The 17,697-nt window shown below is 37.1% G+C and overlaps 1 protein-coding gene across 3 annotated transcripts; it reads right to left on the reverse strand.

The window, feature by feature from the left end:
* Positions 1 to 326: 326 nt before the first annotated feature.
* Positions 327 to 14,462, reverse strand: LOC122299046 (zinc finger CCCH domain-containing protein 13-like). Of its 3 annotated transcripts, none has more exons than XM_043108892.1 (12): positions 14,369 to 14,462; positions 12,004 to 13,347; positions 10,622 to 10,629; positions 9,682 to 9,857; positions 7,701 to 7,761; positions 6,677 to 6,775; positions 5,611 to 5,705; positions 5,219 to 5,332; positions 3,159 to 3,226; positions 1,794 to 1,904; positions 1,109 to 1,340; positions 327 to 578 (listed from the first exon to the last, which is right to left on the reverse strand). In XM_043108892.1, the coding sequence occupies exons 2-12, from the start codon at positions 13,335 to 13,337 to the stop codon at positions 468 to 470; spliced, it is 2,409 nt and encodes an 802-aa protein (XP_042964826.1). In that variant the 5' UTR covers positions 13,338 to 13,347; positions 14,369 to 14,462; the 3' UTR covers positions 327 to 467. The 3 variants fall into 3 exon arrangements, with proteins under 3 accessions (XP_042964826.1, XP_042964824.1, XP_042964827.1); XM_043108890.1 differs by lacking the exon at positions 14,369 to 14,462 and adding an exon at positions 14,193 to 14,351; XM_043108893.1 differs by lacking the exons at positions 327 to 578; positions 14,369 to 14,462 and adding an exon at positions 14,193 to 14,351 and having other exon boundaries at positions 1,210 to 1,340; positions 1,782 to 1,904.
* Between the last annotated feature and the right edge of the window lie 3,235 nt (positions 14,463 to 17,697).

A 17,697-nucleotide genomic window follows, 5' to 3' on the forward strand; every position in this document is an offset into this window, starting at 1 on the left:
TTATTAATATAAAATATATATATTAATTACATTTTATGACCTAATAAATTCTTAACATATTCTTTTTGATAAATACATAATACATTAATAATACTAATACACATTATTAAATATACATTACAAAAGTATATTTTTTTTATGACATTGGTACTTGATTAAAACTGAAAAATCAGACCGGAACCGATAAAACCGGAAGTACTCATTGAAAAAAAGCTGCAATCTCATCGTAAGAAATTTCAAATACTCTCCTAATGAGGTGTGGAACATCACCTTATTCATGTCATGCCCTAAGCATATTCTTCGACACCCAGGTGTACTCATTTGCATGCAGAAGTTAAAATAAATAGATAACCAGCATTTTTATGATTCGGAACTTGCATCATTACAAAGCAACAGATTTGTTCAATACATCGGATCAGGATCAAATAGTTCTACATACATAGTGAAGGTACCTTTAAAAGACTTGACTAACTGGTGGCTAGAAAATGCACCCTAGCAAGTGTGTATTCTTTTCCAGAAATCCATACTCCTGTTTGTGACCACTGCACGTCTTCCCAATCAAGATTTTCCTCCAATACCTAATTGACAGAACAGGATTCCATTATATAGATGTTCAAGCACACAGAGAAATTGAACTCAAACAAATTTGACGACTATATCCATTTGTATAGCGATTCAATGAAGGTAGTCCTAAACAAAGATGCGAATGACGCAATTGATTTCTCTTGCTCTTACGAAAATTGGAATAAAAAGTCAAACAAATTGAGCTATATGTTGGGCAGTGACAAATAACAGCTCTAGTCTATAAGCAATTTACCGTGAGGACCAGCTTCACAAAAGCACCAGATATATGTGGAAAAGAAACATGCAAAAGCAAATAGTAGAGGCAGATAAAAACACCCAGTACATACTTATAATTTTTACTTTTATTTTTTTGGCACGGGATGTCCGAAAACAAAGTCCCAACTAATCCTAGCGGTGCACAGGCCCTTATATAGTCATAATTTTGGGGAATGATGGGAAGATTTTATCTGAAAGCAACCGTTTCTAGAGATTTTGATGAAAAATGCAGGTAAGTCAAAATAGACAAAATGGGGACAAGAAGTACCTCCACATGTTCAAGGGGAAGAGGGATCCCAACTGATTGCATGACTTTCTGGGGTAGAGGCTTCTTGCATCGAGACCACCGAAATGCATCAATCACCATGTTATCACAATCATTTCTTTCACCATTTGTGGAATGTGAGTGATGATTCTGAGACTTCTCCGTCTCCAAGTCATGTACCTGAGTTGCTGGTATAGCTTTGACCATTTTCTCTCCAGTGAAACAAAGCTCATACCTGTAGGTAATAACTCATGAGATGAGAAAAGACAAGACGGTCACATACGTGGACTTCAGCCTCCACTACCTCAGAATTTTAGAAATATGTGATCCCGTGATTATAAAGAGTATGTTGTAAAACAACAAAAGCAAGGGAATTGAGCAGGTAAAGATAGACCCAACCAATTATAGTAAACAATAAAAAGAAGAGAGGATGGACTGGAGGTGTTTAATCCCATCCCATTGACATGCTAAGTTTTCCTAGTAAACTGTTGCATTTTAAGTCTGAAGAGATTCAGATGAGGGAAATCAAGCTAAAAATGGGCAAAAATTGCAAATTTAGGTTCCATATTCATTCACTGCTTCCAGAGGTACGTACCGACTGAATAAAAATAAACTTTGAGACGGTGTTAAAACATGAAATTCGGTACATAGATAATCGAGCTGAATTAGCACTTACTATAAAGAATACCTGCGTGAATGGGTTTCTAAATACAAAACTTCTCCCTTCTTCAATCGTGCAGATGTATAAAGGGGTTTCTTCAGACCCTTGTCAGCAACAATGCTTATGCTGTATTTAATCCTGAAGAAATTCATAAGAACACGCGCGAGGAGAGCAACAATCATTTAAGTGTTAAAGGCTTAAGAAACAAAGCAGCAGCAACAACAACAGAAGCTGCTTAAAAAAAAATGTGGCATCTACACATAGGTGAATGTGGAAAACCAGATACTCAAAATATAAATATGTTCACAATTCTTAAGCCATGTATTTACCATTGTCCCTAGGACTGACAATTATGTGTGACTGGTCAAAGATGGATTGCATTAACAGCAATGTCAAGCAAATAAATCATAGCCACAACAATGTAAATAATGTAACCTATACCAGAAGGGGTGGCGATGGAGGAGCAAAAGAGAATTCACTCACATGATATGTTGAGAAAAGGCATCCTTTAAGGCAAATGCATCCACTGAAGTATAACCTAGACGGAATAGGGGCTGTTTGGTTTTGTTTAAGAGAGAAGGCAAGGAGTTTTTCTTAGGGAGAGATGGGTGTAATGCCATAGTGCTGGATATGTTTAGTCTATTACTCAGTAAATACCTCTTCAAAGACGTAACTGGCAGAATGGTTTGAAGCATAGACTACAGTGGATATTCAAGCTTGTGGACATCCAAACCACACATTTATTTATTTTTGATAAGTAAACCACACATTTATCAGTAAGCCAAACTTCTAAACCTATTTTTTAAAAGGATACAAACAATAATTGCATGTGATGTCAGATTTTATTTAAAATTTCCTGAAACCAGAGTAATTTTATATTTTTCAAGTTGGAGAAGCTAGAAGGACAACAAAAAATGGGCAAGGCTTTAAGTACATGATCTAATAATTTTTGTGAAACTAAATCTTGGTCCATGCTTTCGTTTAATCATGTGGCCACCATCTCATAGATCAATACCATCCAAACCCCCTCCCCCCCCTTCCCCCCTCTCCCCTTTTTTGCTTCTTTCGTTTATGTTTATCAGGCTGCCATACTAAAATTATTAGATTTGAGTAAAAACACCAATACCTTTTTTCTAATATATATATAGAGGTAAAGAATTAAAGAAGGAACAGTAAAAACACCAAAAGTTGCGAGAGAAACTCACAACAGAGATAACAGAGCTTGTGAACACTAACAATACATAAGTTCTAAGAACTTAAATATTTGCAATCCCCCCACGGTGCATCTCCAATTATTAACACAGGCTCATGATCAAAAAAGGATGAGAGAGAAAGAGAGAGAGAGAGAGAGAGAGAGAGAGAGAGAGAGAGAGAGAGAGATTTGAAGTGTACCAAGGCTCATTGCAGAGGTTGTACTGTATTGTAACTTCTCGTACATATCGCTGTTGCCGCAATGCATTCTAGAGAATGAAAGTCATCATGAGACTAATTACAATCCACAATTCATACATGTTTTTACAATTATATAATAACTTTGCAATCTCAAAACTCACGTCTCATAAATTTTAAAATTGCGATTATAAAAGGTCAGATATCTACTGTTTGATGATGCTACAATGCTTTACTACCTTCTTTTTACCAAGCACAAGGCATAGTTAGCACAATACAATCCTAGAAAGTTTAGGCAGTAGATCATCTTCTACCCCTTCTCTCCCTAAAAAGTTGTTTTCTGGATCTAAGAGCTGCTTGATTCTTTCTTAGTTAGCCTCTCTAGGTTTCATTTTCCTTTATCGATGAATATATGGATCTCTCTGTGCAGTGCTCAGCATTCTATAAACTTCGCCAGAAGTGAGGAGTTGCTTCCCAAGTTTGCCTAATGCTTTCCCGACATGGTAACAAAGCCAGGTAGACTGGGAGGTCTAAAGCCCAAGATGAATCACCTTAAAGAAGGTTATGAAATGCAAATTTTCTTCTTCAACAGTATGATGCTTATATGCCAAATGACAATCATAACTTCCATTTTATCATTTGAAAACATTATGAATTGCAAATAATTGTCATATTTCATTTCTTTATCTACTTTATATTTAAATTTTGGCAAGTAAATTGATCAAAATTCATTAAAGAGCGCTTGGGGTTCAACCCAAATATAATGGGAACCACAGATATTTGGCTCAAACTACTAAACAATAAAGTAGTAGATGTAAGATGTCCACCACTGGATCACACAATTAGGCCTGCCACCCGCCCTATGCGGGCAGGCTGCCGGCCACCCCGCCCCCGCACCTGCCTGGACGGGGGGGTCCCTCTGTTGAACCAGCACCTGGCCCCATCCCACATACGTGGGTGGCCCCACCTGGCTGCCCGGAGGGCAGATTGCCCTACGGGCCGTTTGGCCACCCGTTGGCCTGAATGGGTCATAGGCCCATTGAGCCAGAAACCTGTTTTTAGAGCCCATAATGACTTTAACAGCCCGGAAATGGCTTTCAGCCCATATCTAGCAAAATAAATACATAATTTTTTTTGTAAGTAAAAATAAATACAATACAATAACCTATCAAAAAAAAAAAGTAAAAATAAATACAATAATTTTTCAATCTAAACTTTATATAAATAAACTTTATATCTACACTTCATATGACGATTAAATTGGAAAATGCATTTAGTATACAATAATAATAGAATAATGCAAGATACAGTCCTATGGTCTACAAGTCTTGTGCAGTCCCTTTGAAAAAAAGTGGGGCCCACCATAAAAGTGAGTTTTTTCATGTGGGTCCTTGGTGTGCCCCACTTGTTTTTAAAAGGAATCTGCGGGGTTTGCACATCCTAGGACTGTACAAATCATTTTCCATAATAAAAGATCTGTCACTACCCAAAAAATATGCTCATATTTAAGAAAATTTTGTCCAAACTTAGTGTATTTCTCGACAATTCCACAAATACGAATGTGTCTCAAGTCTTAGGAGAATAGTACCACACGGTTTACTTTCATAAGGACAAAATCTGAATTGAATTTAATTTCAGACCACAGACAATTCCTCTCATAGTGTCAAGTACACAAATGTTTTGCCAGTGTATTGGATGCTTGGGGGTATGGCAGTCCCTACCCCACCTAAAAGAATGTTCTTAAAACGATCAAGCACAAGTTAAAATTTTTCTACAGCATCATAAAAAAAATTCATAATAATACAGACAGGGCATGTAAAAGATGCTTGCTACAGAAGCATAATACATATATATATATATATATTTATTTATAGGTAAGATACAATTTTATTAAGAAGAAAGAAGGCATAACCCAGTAAATAGGGATTATACATTAAATCCACCTAAAAAGAATCAAAAATGTTTTCATGAAAAAAGATGTTTTTTTATAAGTAATGACAAAAGAAATTCTAGCATGCAGAAAAGTCTCAAACAGTTGGTTTAAGAGAAGATGTCAGTGGTACCGAAGCGGCAGCCCTGGTAGTCATTGTCCGTTCGACGGCCACAGGAGCAAGGGTAGGCTCCACTGTTGATGTATGTGTAAGACAAGGTTCAAGATCAATGGTTCCACCACCTTTCTGAAATTTAAATATAAAAACACAACAGAAAATTAAGACAACATCAAGATTGGCTTTCAGATTAGAAAATGTATATTTCACAGATACCATTTAGAGCATCAAATGAAACTAATAGCAAATCCAAGCCACAAGTCCATAGACTTATACAAAGCATTTCCAAAATCAAATGAAAGCACAAAAGAGATACCATAACTACTTTTTTTTTTTGATAGGTAGATACCATAACTACTTGGGCGAGGCAACAATGAAAAGATAGACTATAACTAGATGTTTATAACCTTCACGATGCAGCATCGCTCAACACGGTAACTACAACCAATTGCAGCACCCCAAGCTCGAGAACGAACATTATTTCTCAAAGTGGATATGTAACCTATTAAACGTTGGAAGTACAATGTTAGAATTACAAAAGTCATAAGCAGAATTTTTTGAAAAATATTTTTACTTGATAGGTAGAATTAGCACAAAATATAAAAAGCAAACAAGAGAAAAATTAAAGAAATTTCTGGAACATGCTCACAAAGTAATAATTTGTAATGACCCAAGGAAGGCCCAAGTCATATCTGGGCCTATACTCTAAAGGACTTGTCAATGTTACAATTGAAGTCCCTTGGAATCATTATAAAGGGCAAGAACTTCTCCATCCCAAGAAACTCCTTCACCATCTTCCTATACTCAATCCAAGATATTACAATCTCTCCCCTTAAATTCCTGAAGTTCTGGTCAGGCCATCCCAGGACTTGACTATTGACTTAGAAATTGTCCAATCTATTTTGTTTTTATATATAAGTAGAAATTGCTTGTAAATCAAAATGAGGAATGCAATAAAACTTCTTATGGCGGGGAAAAGGACTGGCAATGGAATTGAAAATCACGAGTCAAAAGATTCCCAAGTTTCGACATTCTAAACCTATCACCTTCATAATCCTCTTGTTTTCTCCTTTCTTCTTCATCCCTACTTAAACTTCGGCACTTTCAACAATTACTTCAAACCACAACCCAACCAGGAAAAATAAGCATTCAAAATAGTTACTTTTCTATATTTAATCAGAAGCCCATAAAACTTCTCTTGCCAGGTTAAAAACCCTAATATTTTCCTAACCATGAACAACCAATTAAAATTTAATTTGTGGCATCTTACTTGTACTGTCAAGCATCTATGCAGGACTGCCTTATGTGTTTTCAACCATTAAATTATGCAGAAAAGATAGGTACAGTTGAATATAGGCTTAGCACTTAGTTTGTAACTAGGCTCTCTTTTGTATACATCCTGTGTACTCGGGCTTTGCCTTTTTACGTGGATCAATAAAATCTCTTACTTATCAAAAAAAAATATAGGCTTACAATCTTGTGGAGGTAGCACTCGAATAGTAGCACGCAACTCTAGGATAGCAGGTGGAGGAGGAGAAGCTGTAGGGCGGCAGTAACCGGTATGCATGAGAACTGGAACACAACGAAACTTCAATATTAATCTTCATACACCACTTCAGTGATTTATTTTGATCACTCAGTCAATTTTATTTATAAGAAAAAGGGGTGTAACCTAGGTACACAGGGAGCATATAGGAGAAACACCTAAACAAAGAAAATGAAAAGATCTATATACCTGAAAACTCGAAGTTGAACAACAATTCAGAAGAACAATCCAATCGTAAAGAGTAATGAGAATACCGTTTTCTGGCATAATTAAAACAATCATAATACCACTAACAAAAGTAATGTGTAAGAATGCGGTGAATCTGCTGATCATTTATTACTTCACTGTGAGGTGACAAGGGTGTTATAGGATGAGATCTTTTGCAGGACCGGACTTGCATGGGTGATGCCTAGGAAGGTGGTGGATCTCTTTGCATGTTGAAAAGGCCTTCAGGGCAACCCACATTTTGTTGCTGTATGAAGAATGATTCTTTATGTCTCAAGTGGTGCATTTGGCTTGAAATGAATAGCTGGCACTTTGATGATCAGAAGTGCTTTTTAGATGAGCTTAGAAATTGCTTTGATGATCGGGAGCACTCATGTATTTAGGTGTTTTCTTTTGTGTACTTCCTGTGTACATGGGCTTCACCAATTTCATTTGCTTCTAATAAAATTATTTCTTATAAAAATAAATAAATAAATAAAAATAAAAAATAAGATCGGGAGCGTTCTTTAGATGAGCTTAGAAGTTTCTTTTTCCACGCCTTAATTCTTTGGACTTCTGTTATTGTACTCAATGGATCTAGCTTTCATGATTTTCTTGCATCATTTTCTAGCTCCTAAATTGTAACTAGGTGTTCTTTTCCGTATACTCCGTGTACTTGGACGACGCATAGTTACTTGACTCATAAAATTTTATTTTATTTATAAAAAAGGTCATAATTCCACACACCAGCAACAAGATCCGAGTCATCAGTGTATATCTCTGTCCCCCAGAGCTGGCCACCTCTGACCTGCACATAATGGCCTCAATAAGTTGAAATGAAGATACGGCATGGTTATTAGGAGCATCTATTCAATCTTCAAGCCGGCACTAGCAATAATTGGAATAAAGTGAGAAATCCAGAGTAAATATTTAATCAAATAAAACTAAAAGAGGACAATACCCTTGTTTCGATAGGTAAATACAACTCACCGAACCCAAAAGAAATTGGATGATTCACCACTAATCCTTTCTGATAAATTTTTTTTTTAAAAAAAAAAAAAAAAAAAAAAAAAAAAAAAAAAAAAAAAGAAAAAAGGAAGAAGAAGAAGAAGAAGATGTTGTCTGGTCCAAAGACACCATTGACAAGGAGCAAGATCTTAGTTTCCATAATAAAATCCATAGAGCCAGGTATTGATGTAAGAGTTGGTGAACAGAAAATATTGATCTTCAAAACCATCAAACACATGACAGACCACCACAAATACAGGAAAATTTCCCCATAACACAATGAGAGAAGGAGCTGTGAAGTATACTGCGACATCATTTGGCCACATTTCTAAAAATTAATGCCCTGTTCCATACAGCTAGACTTTGATTAGCAATCCTGCCACCCCCTGGCAGGTGCATGATGGGGTTGACAATATTACCCTTTTCCTAGTATAGTCCCCTTTACATCACTGTGCGGGATTCTTCTGTTTCTAGCCAATTTAACCAGTGTATATTTACATTTCCAAGAAACAATATCCTTGCGAAAATAACAGCCAAAGATGATAACAATCTAACTTCATTATTTTAATACAATTACAACAATCTAACTACTTGTGCAGTTAACCATTTATTCTTTATACATGCCACATTAAACGAGGGGTGGTAAGGATAGCCAAGCAATCATTTAAACAACACAACCTCAAAGATCAAGCTTATAAAATAAAGAAAAGGAAACAAATTTTTTTTTGATAAGTAAATAAATTTTATTGATCCACGTAAATAGGCAAAGCCCTAATACACAGGGAGTATACAAGCAAGAGCCTAATTACAATCTAAGAGCTACGGATAGTAGACTCGTTCCAGTCAAAACTATAGTAGATGCCCAAAGGAGAAGGGTGTGAAAGAAAAAAGCTCGAAAAGCACCCAGTCAAAACTACACCCTTCCATTCAGCAAATGATGTGTGGCACTTCTTTGCCTCCACACAATACTTTTTTTTATGGGTATTGCCTCCACACAATAATATCTAGCTAACCATTTCATCAGATCCATATCTTCAAAATATTTATTAACCCGAACGAACAAAATGTTGAATTGAATCGTACCAGTCTCTATTACATACATATTTTTTGAAGATATGAATCTGACAGAGTGCTTAGCTAGGTACCTCCAAATCCTACAAATATTCTCTCAACAAATTTACCCATTTTGTTTTGTGTGCATGGGGAAGTTGCAAACTTTTCCACAGTTTCATCAGATATGTCTATCTAGTACATGATAGAGGGAATGACATTCTAAAATAAAGCCCATGTAGTGTGGAAGATGATCCCATTGTGTATCATGTGGTGTACGTGGTCGGAAAGAAATGAGCGATGCTTTGAAGATAGGGAGCACACAATGGCGGAGCTTCAGAATTTTTTTATGCACCCTTTAATGCTTTGGTTTTCAGCCATTGTACTTGATGGAAACAATGCTCATGACTTTTTGTCCCTAATGTAGAATGTATCTAGGTGTTCTTCTGTATACTTCCAGTGTACATGGGCTATGCCTTTTTCATTCATATCAATATAATTTACTTCTTATGTATCAGAAAAAAAAAAAGAATAAAGCCCATAATAGGTTGCGCAAGAGCATAAACTGTAAATACCTACCAAGTTTGTGAACACTGGGTAAATTACATTATGCAAAGTATAAAAAGCTCATTGATCAATGTCATATAAACATGAATCAGTTTGAATTTACTTGGCGATTTGTAGCTGTAACATGCTCAGCAGGAATTCGAATTTCAAGAGTTGGACCATGTAATGAGCTTTCCCCATTATTTTCAGCTTCTGATGCTTTGTGTTCCTTCCACAACTTTATCAGTTCTTGCATACATTCACCAACTTTATAAACAACAGAAGAAACTTCAACTTTACCTGAAACACTCCCAGCTTTAGGATATAACAGATATGCACAAGAAACAAGTAATATTAAAGACATGATGAATGGAAACAATCAATTCCCATTGTAATATACAATGGCTAGAAATGTATTATGAAATAAGGGGATTAAAAAGCTTTACACCAATAGTACACTACCCCTACAATATTTTCAGGCCTGAGCTTTAAGGTTTTAATAACAAATATTTGATTTTTTTTCCTTTATCACGCACTAATCACCCCTCCCCCCCCCCCCCCCCCCCCCCCCCTTTCTTTCTCTTCCTTCCCTCCTTTTGGTCCACAAAAAAAAGCAAACGCAACATCATGGTCGAAATCTCAAGACAATATATGAAATTAGTAATCAGAAGTTAAAAAATAGATCATTTTGTAAGTGCACATGCATTATCAAAGATGCACATTAACTAGTGAGGAAATTTAATTGCCATAATAATTGTAGAAAATTGTATAATGAAATCCAAATATATATGCATTTCTATCAAACAATGGATACTCATTCTGATTTCTAGCAGACACAACCAGAGTCAGGTTAAGATAATATGAATTCTGAAATCTAACGAAATGCTAATACTTTTGGATCAGGAAGTACAGATATTAGTGCAAATAAAATAAAATCAGCACAAAATGCAAGGTAAACTGGAGATGCACAAATGAAAGGGATTTTCATTGAAATCGACATTACTTCAACAGGGCATGTCAGTGAAAAGAAGTTACATCTGATAAGATGGAATACAGCAGCTTACCTTGAGATCTGCAAAAAAACAAAAGGCAAAAAAAAATTAAATGTGATTAACCACCAAGGGAAAGAAGAAAAATATTAAGATTACCACCAAACAATAAATATCCATTGGAGAGGATATATATCACAATATTTTCAGCATAGAGATTTGGAAAATGAAAATAAACAAAAACTAGAGTGTTAGCACCATTGAGGTGGTACAAATAATGTCATAATCTGAAGTTAGAGATATGTCATTTTCACTTACCGTTTTGCGGTTTATTTCCTATTAGTCCTGAACTTTCTTGTTTGGCTAATAATAACCCCCAAATCCTTTACCCATAACAACAAGCCCTAACCTAGAAGCCATTGGTAAACAAAAGAAGACAATTCCAACAACACAATTGCAAGGAAAAAAGAAAACTTATTTCTGCTTTAAATTTCCCTACTGGACCACCTGAAAACACTAATGTTGCCTGCCTATAAATGCTTGGTTTAAAAAAATTTAGCATTCTCCAAAAACTTTGTAATTTTGTATCACACAAATTGCAATTAATAATTGCAATTAGTTTATTTGCCCCATGCCACCAATCTCAATCACTGCATTTCTGTATAGCACATGCGTATGTAACTATTATTATTTAAAAGAAAAAGAACGTCACTGGACTTTAACTTTGATGGTTAGCATATAACATAAATCTCATCTACCCTAAACAGAATCAAGAAAAAGGACCAAGTGGCCCCCAAATATATTTTATTCCTTCAAAGATCATAATTTTATAGCATAGCAAAAGATCAAATATATACATCAAAGATGCACCAAGCCATGAAAAAAATGTATATGAGAAAATATGAAAAATAAATGTTTTTTTGTTTTTTGATAATTAGAGTCCTTCTTGCAAGCCGGTGTGAACAACACAACATCCACTCCACGTACATGGCAAGATTTGATTTGCAAGATTCAAACTTTTAAATTTCGCTTGCAAATCAAATTATGCCATATCAATGTGTGGAAGGTGTGTACCACACATAGGCTTGCAAATAGAATTTTTCTATATCAATAAAACTTAAAGATTTCGGTCTCAGTTAATAAACAACATTGTATCAAATAAATTTTTTACGGGTAATATTTATCATAGAAATTAATATCTATACAGAAGGGGATAAAAGATTAAGAAACCTAACAAATTTATATCCAATATTTTTTTTATAAGTAAAACAAATTTTTTTTTTTTTTTGATAAATAAGTAAAACAAAATTTATATCCAATATTAACAGTTTCAGTACACAAAATTTAGTATGCAGATCTTATTTTCACTGACAGTAAGTTTAATATGCAAAAACTGATCCATTAAGGTTAACAATCTTGCAATTAAATTGGTAGCAAAAGAAAATAGTATGACACACCCTTCATTTTCTTGAGCACGAGACCTAAAACGGTGCTCACGGCTAGCCACTTGAGGGCTACCCCTTGACCGCTGCATCCTCTTCCTTTGAACTCCATAATTATAAACTTCCCTTTCCCTTTCAGAAGCCCCTTCACCATCTGCACATCCATCGTCCGATTCTTTGTCATCGCACCTAGTGCGCCTTTCAGTTATATCTCCTTCAATATCATTGCTTTCTTTCCTCCTGTCTCTTGCTTCCCTATCAACATCTTTCCAGCTATCAAAATCTTTCTGTTTCTTCTGCTCTGATGCTAGATTTTCCTGCTCCGGAATTCTTAAAGACCCATCCCCTAATTCCTTCTCATTGTGAGAAATCTCTTTATCTACTCCATTCCATGGCTCCCTCCGGGTATGATCCTTTTCCCTCTCTTTCAGTCTTTCCCTGTCTTTGGAAAAATCTTTTCTCTCTCTCTCCCACCTCTCTACATCTCTTTCTTCTTTCGTTGAATCTTTGCACTCACCACCACTATTAGCTACTGGAGGACCACTCCTACGATCAGTTCTTTCCCTATCCCTTTCTCCCCAATCCCTATGCTTCACATCTTTCCTCTTTCTATCCTTATCTTTCAATTTCTCTTCACCCTTTGAACCAACTTTGTTTTCTCCGACAGCCTCATGAGATTCCCCATAATCCCTCTCCTCAATTGTTGAGCCTTCCTTTCCAACCTCGCTGGGGCTTTGTGAATTAACACGTGGAACATGCCAGATATTTATACCTCCACTTGGGGCATCCAGATATTTTTTTACCCTATGGTGTTCTTTTGATTCTTTCCAATTCAAGTGACTACTTGCTGCGCCATAAACATCCTTTTCCGTCTTCACATCACCTTTTGGATCATTAAAACTTTCCCTATCATATCTCATTTCCTTATTATCATCTCCTCTACTCTCAGGTCTTACATCCTTTTCACTCTTCACATTTTGAGATTCCCTCCTCCCCTCACCATACAACTCCCTTGTCTCCATCTTTGTATCTCGGTTCTCAAACCGAAGATCTCTACAATCCTTGGAATCCTTCAATTCCATCTTGCTTTCAGAATGATCGACATGTGAATCATTCGAAGAAGATGGAATCCTATACATTGAATGAAGAGGAGATCTTCTATCTGCATCGCGAGATTCAGTCCGGGGAAGCTTTGGCACCCGACTTTCTTGAACTATCTCGTAAGGGGGATGGTAGTCGCTTGAAACAGCAGCTGACATCTTGGGGTATGCACCAGAATCCTCATGTGGGTATTTTGACGATGAGGAATGACCACTCTCTTCATGAGATCTTTTAGGAGCACCGCTCATAATGATAATCCTGTACAATTACACAACCCAACCTTATTGAATACAATAACCAACACCAAACAGCATCTCCTATATCTAAAATAATCCAAGTATTTGATAATTTCCACCTAAGAGAAAAAGCAAGTGCGCTATATGGGTGAGAACAACTTCACATATAGTCAGAATCATTCATAACTAGAGCAATCCTCAAAGACAGAAGTAAAAAGAACAAGACAACTGTAAAGCATAACACATTGAAAATATGCTAAAAGTGAGAAAAATTGAAGAATTTTTTTTATTGGCACCGGGGGTGTCCGAGAACTTTGAACAAAGTTCTGACTAATCCCAGGAGGATGCACAGCCCCTCGACAAGGAGTTTCCCACATGTCCACCTTGGATAATTCAATAGGAAGTTCAGTCCGATGGCCCCTAGAAATTATTTGCACCCAAAAGGATTCAAACCTTAGACTTGGAAGGAGCATACTACCAAGACCAAGGTCTTTACCACTTAGCCAACCCCTAGGTTTCAAAAAATAAATGAAACAATAATCCTTTTCACAATTTTTGAGAGAATATACATTACACGAATTAATTCAAAGCCTGAGTTATAATTTCTTAAGTTTAATGTTAAGCTTAGCCAGTGATTTTGGTGAAGATATACGGATAAACGATTGCGCTTTTCATATTTTATCAGCAATCCAACAGGTAACCAAGGGATAATGAAATATAAACAATATTGCTCTTCAACTCATTAAGTTTGCCGACATTGAAGCACCAAAAAAGATGGGAAACCGGAAATAGGAACAGGGAAAAAAACCAGTGAACAATAAACCCTAACGAAATCTCCACGTTAGGGAAGAAGAATCAATCTCAAACCTTTTTATTCCCCTTACGGTTAACGAGAGAACTGTGGGAAAATGAAGGTAAAATCGCTATGAAACCGAAAGATTTAAGACTCAGAACAAAATGAACCCGTTACCCTACAAATAAAAATCTGAACAAAAATGAAGCAAAAAATATAAAGGTAGAGTGTAGACTCGGAGCTTCCTGACCTGTGTCCGTGTTCTTGTATTTGTGCGCCCTTGTCTCACCACGTTATTCTGAAGTTCTTTATCTAACTTTGTAATCCGACGTCGTTTTTATTTATGGAATTATTCCGAGGAGGAACTAGCGTGTGAATCTGCTGATTGCGTGTCACGTCTGTTAGGGTGTGCATCCGGATCCGGATCCGGATCCGGATCCGGATATTCAGCTATAACCTTATCTGGATCCGAATTTTAAAATCTGGGCAAATAATTGAATTATATTTGATTTTTTTTTTTTTCTTTTAATCCCGGATATCCAGATTATACCCAGGTTCAATCCAGATTTTGGAAAAAAAAAAAAAATCTAAAAAATTCTTTATTACTTTAAAAAGAAATTATATCAACTTTTTTTAAAAAAAAAATCTGATCTTATATTTAAATTGCCCAGATTTTTTTAAAAAAATAATCAAAACACTTTAAAAGAATTTTCTAAAAAAATTAATCAAAGAAAAAAATAAATAAAAATACAAACTAGATAATATTGTTGTTACATCACAATACAAAATATAAATTTACAAAGAATAAAATAAATAATAATACATCACAGCAGCTAATTAAACTAATACAATATCATAACTCTTCACATCTTGAATCTTGAATTTGGGGGAAAATTTGATTTCTTTCACCTTGATCTGATAAATGGATGGCCTGTAATCAACAAATTAAAAAGCAAAGGGTTTAAGCACAGAATTAGGTCTGTAATCAACAAATCAACAAATTGGATGGCCTGTAATCTGACCTAATTCTATGTCCCAACTGAGCATTCAGCTAGCCTTCTCAGAAAAGCTAAACTACATTCCCCGCTTGCAGAGGATCAACTCCTATAAACTGCACAGGAAATCATGACTTTTGTGATGGGCAGTATTAATTCTACTACTAAAAATGTTAAGGTGTTTGGCACATATAATTAAAACATAACACTTCAGTTACCAATTGCGTCACCTCTCATTGTAATAAACAAAATTCCAACTAAGCTTCAAATGCAAGGATGTGGCATGCTTCTTTTTTTTTTTGAAAGTGGAATTCAATTAGATTAGCAAATGTTGGATACAAGAGGGGATTCCCTCCAAACTGATGCTCTCCTCAGAGAGTTTAAGTGCATCCTTAGCTAAACAATGGGCAACACTATTACATATCCTAGACACGTGCAAAACAGACCAACTTTTCATAGACTTAAGCAAGGATCTGGTGTCCTGAATAAACATTCCTGCGCAGCTCCAATTCAGCTCTTCACCCCTGATCTGTTGAACCACACCAAGTGAGTCCCCCTCGAGTAGAACATCCTGCAGATTTAGTTGGTTACACAGGATGACAGCTTTCAAAGCAGCAAAAGATTCAGCTAACAACGGGTCAGGGGGCAGGTCCCTTTGTGATCTAAGGGTGGCAACTACAAACCCATTCCAGTCTCTGATCACCACCCCTATCCCAACCTTGCACTGTGCTTTATCTACCGATGCATCCCAATTTGCCTTGAAAATATGCAGAGGAGGAGCTGACCAACTTCGGACAGATGGTGTAGCTGGTTTGTCCCTACTCACTTGGGTGCTGTTTGCTTCCTTGTAGTCGAGTGCCAGCTTGGTGGCAGTACTTACCACTGTCTCAGGGGCCTCATACCTGCCCTCAAATACATATAAATTCCTTCTCCTCCATAATTGGTGAACTATGGATGCGAAGATGGGCATATCATTTTCGTCCAGTACTGAAAACATGTGGTCCACTATGCTGGAGAATGGAGACTCAACCACCCTCTCCTTCTGAAGTTTTCTCGAGCTAAGTCCCCATGCATCTTGAGCTGAGGGACATGACCATAAGGCATGTGTAGTCGACTTTGAATCCCTGGTGCATATGGGACACAAACCTGACTCCCTTATCCTTCTCTTGTATAGGTTCTGGTTTGTGGGCAGTGACTCATGAGAAGCTCTCCAGAGTAGCATTTTGGTAGCATTTGGCACACCCAATTTCCACAGCCTGTGCCAGAAATCAGTACTCTTTGTTCTGCTGGATGCTTGCCCCTTTAAGCACACCTCCATCTCCCCTAGAAGATGATAAGCACTCTTGACTGTGAAGAGTCCATTCTTTGTGAGTCTCCATATAAGTTGGTCAGGGCTCCTTCTCAAGCTTAATGGGATCTTGCTGACAACCTCGGCTTCCTCCACCGATAGGACCTCCCTCAATAATGACCTGTTCCACGACATCTGTTGCTTGTCAATCAATTCACTCACTTGCCATCTAGAGTGCCTCTCACTTAGAGGGGATTGGACCCGATATGAAGAGGGTTGGGGTATCCACCTGTCTCTCCCTATGTAGATTGAGTCCCCATTCCCTATTCTCCAGAAGAGACCTTCTTCCAGTACAGGTTTAGCCTCGATGAAACTCTTCCACAGATATGATGCATTGCTGCCTAGTTTGCTGCCCATGAAGTCACTTCTTGAGAAGTATTTTGCTTTTAGCACTCTGGCTGCAAGGGAGTGAGGTTGCTGGATAATTCTCCAGCCCTGCTTTGCTAGAAGGGCCACATTGAAGTCATTAAAGTCCCTATACCCCAGTCCCCCTGTGCTCTTTGTCTGTCCAAGCTTTTTCCATGGGAGCCACTGGGTTTTAACTTTCTCATCTCTGCTTCCCCACCAGAACTGTTGCACCAGCTTGTTTATATTCTTGAGAATGGCCTTTGGGAGCTTAAACATGCTCATACAATAGGTTGGGATTGCTTGAACTATCGATTTTAGCAGAACTTCTCTCCCTGCCTGAGACATGAACTTAACCTTCCAATTCTGGATCCTGTTTCTAATGGAGTCCAAGATAGGCCTGAAAGCTGCCAATTTATGCCTTCCTACATACGAGGGTAGGCCCAGGTACTTCTCAAAACACCTTGCTTCCTTAACTCCAGCTGCAATGAGGATGGTTTCTTTGTTTTGTGCACTGGTGTTCTTGCTAAAGAAGATTGCTGTTTTGTCCATGTTTAACCTCTGACCAGATGCATGTTCATAGATGGTGAGGATCTTGATTAATCTGGTCCATTCCAGTGTATTGGCCCTGCAAAAGAGCAGGCTATCGTCTGCAAAAAAGAGGTAATTAACCAATAGAGAGCCCCTAGCAAAAGGGAACCCAGTAACTAAACCTTTCTCTTCAGCTTTATCCAGCATTCCACCAAGGACTTCAGAGCACAGAATGAAGAGGTAAGGGGAAAGGGGGTCCCCTTGCCTCAGCCCTCTAGTTGGGAGGAAGCTCTCTTGGGGTTCACCATTGATAAGGAGGGAGTAACTCACTGAGGTCACACATTCCATGATAAGCTTGGA

This window comes from Carya illinoinensis, chromosome 16 (genome assembly GCF_018687715.1).
Source record: "Carya illinoinensis cultivar Pawnee chromosome 16, C.illinoinensisPawnee_v1, whole genome shotgun sequence".
Taxonomy (NCBI): domain Eukaryota; kingdom Viridiplantae; phylum Streptophyta; class Magnoliopsida; order Fagales; family Juglandaceae; genus Carya; species Carya illinoinensis.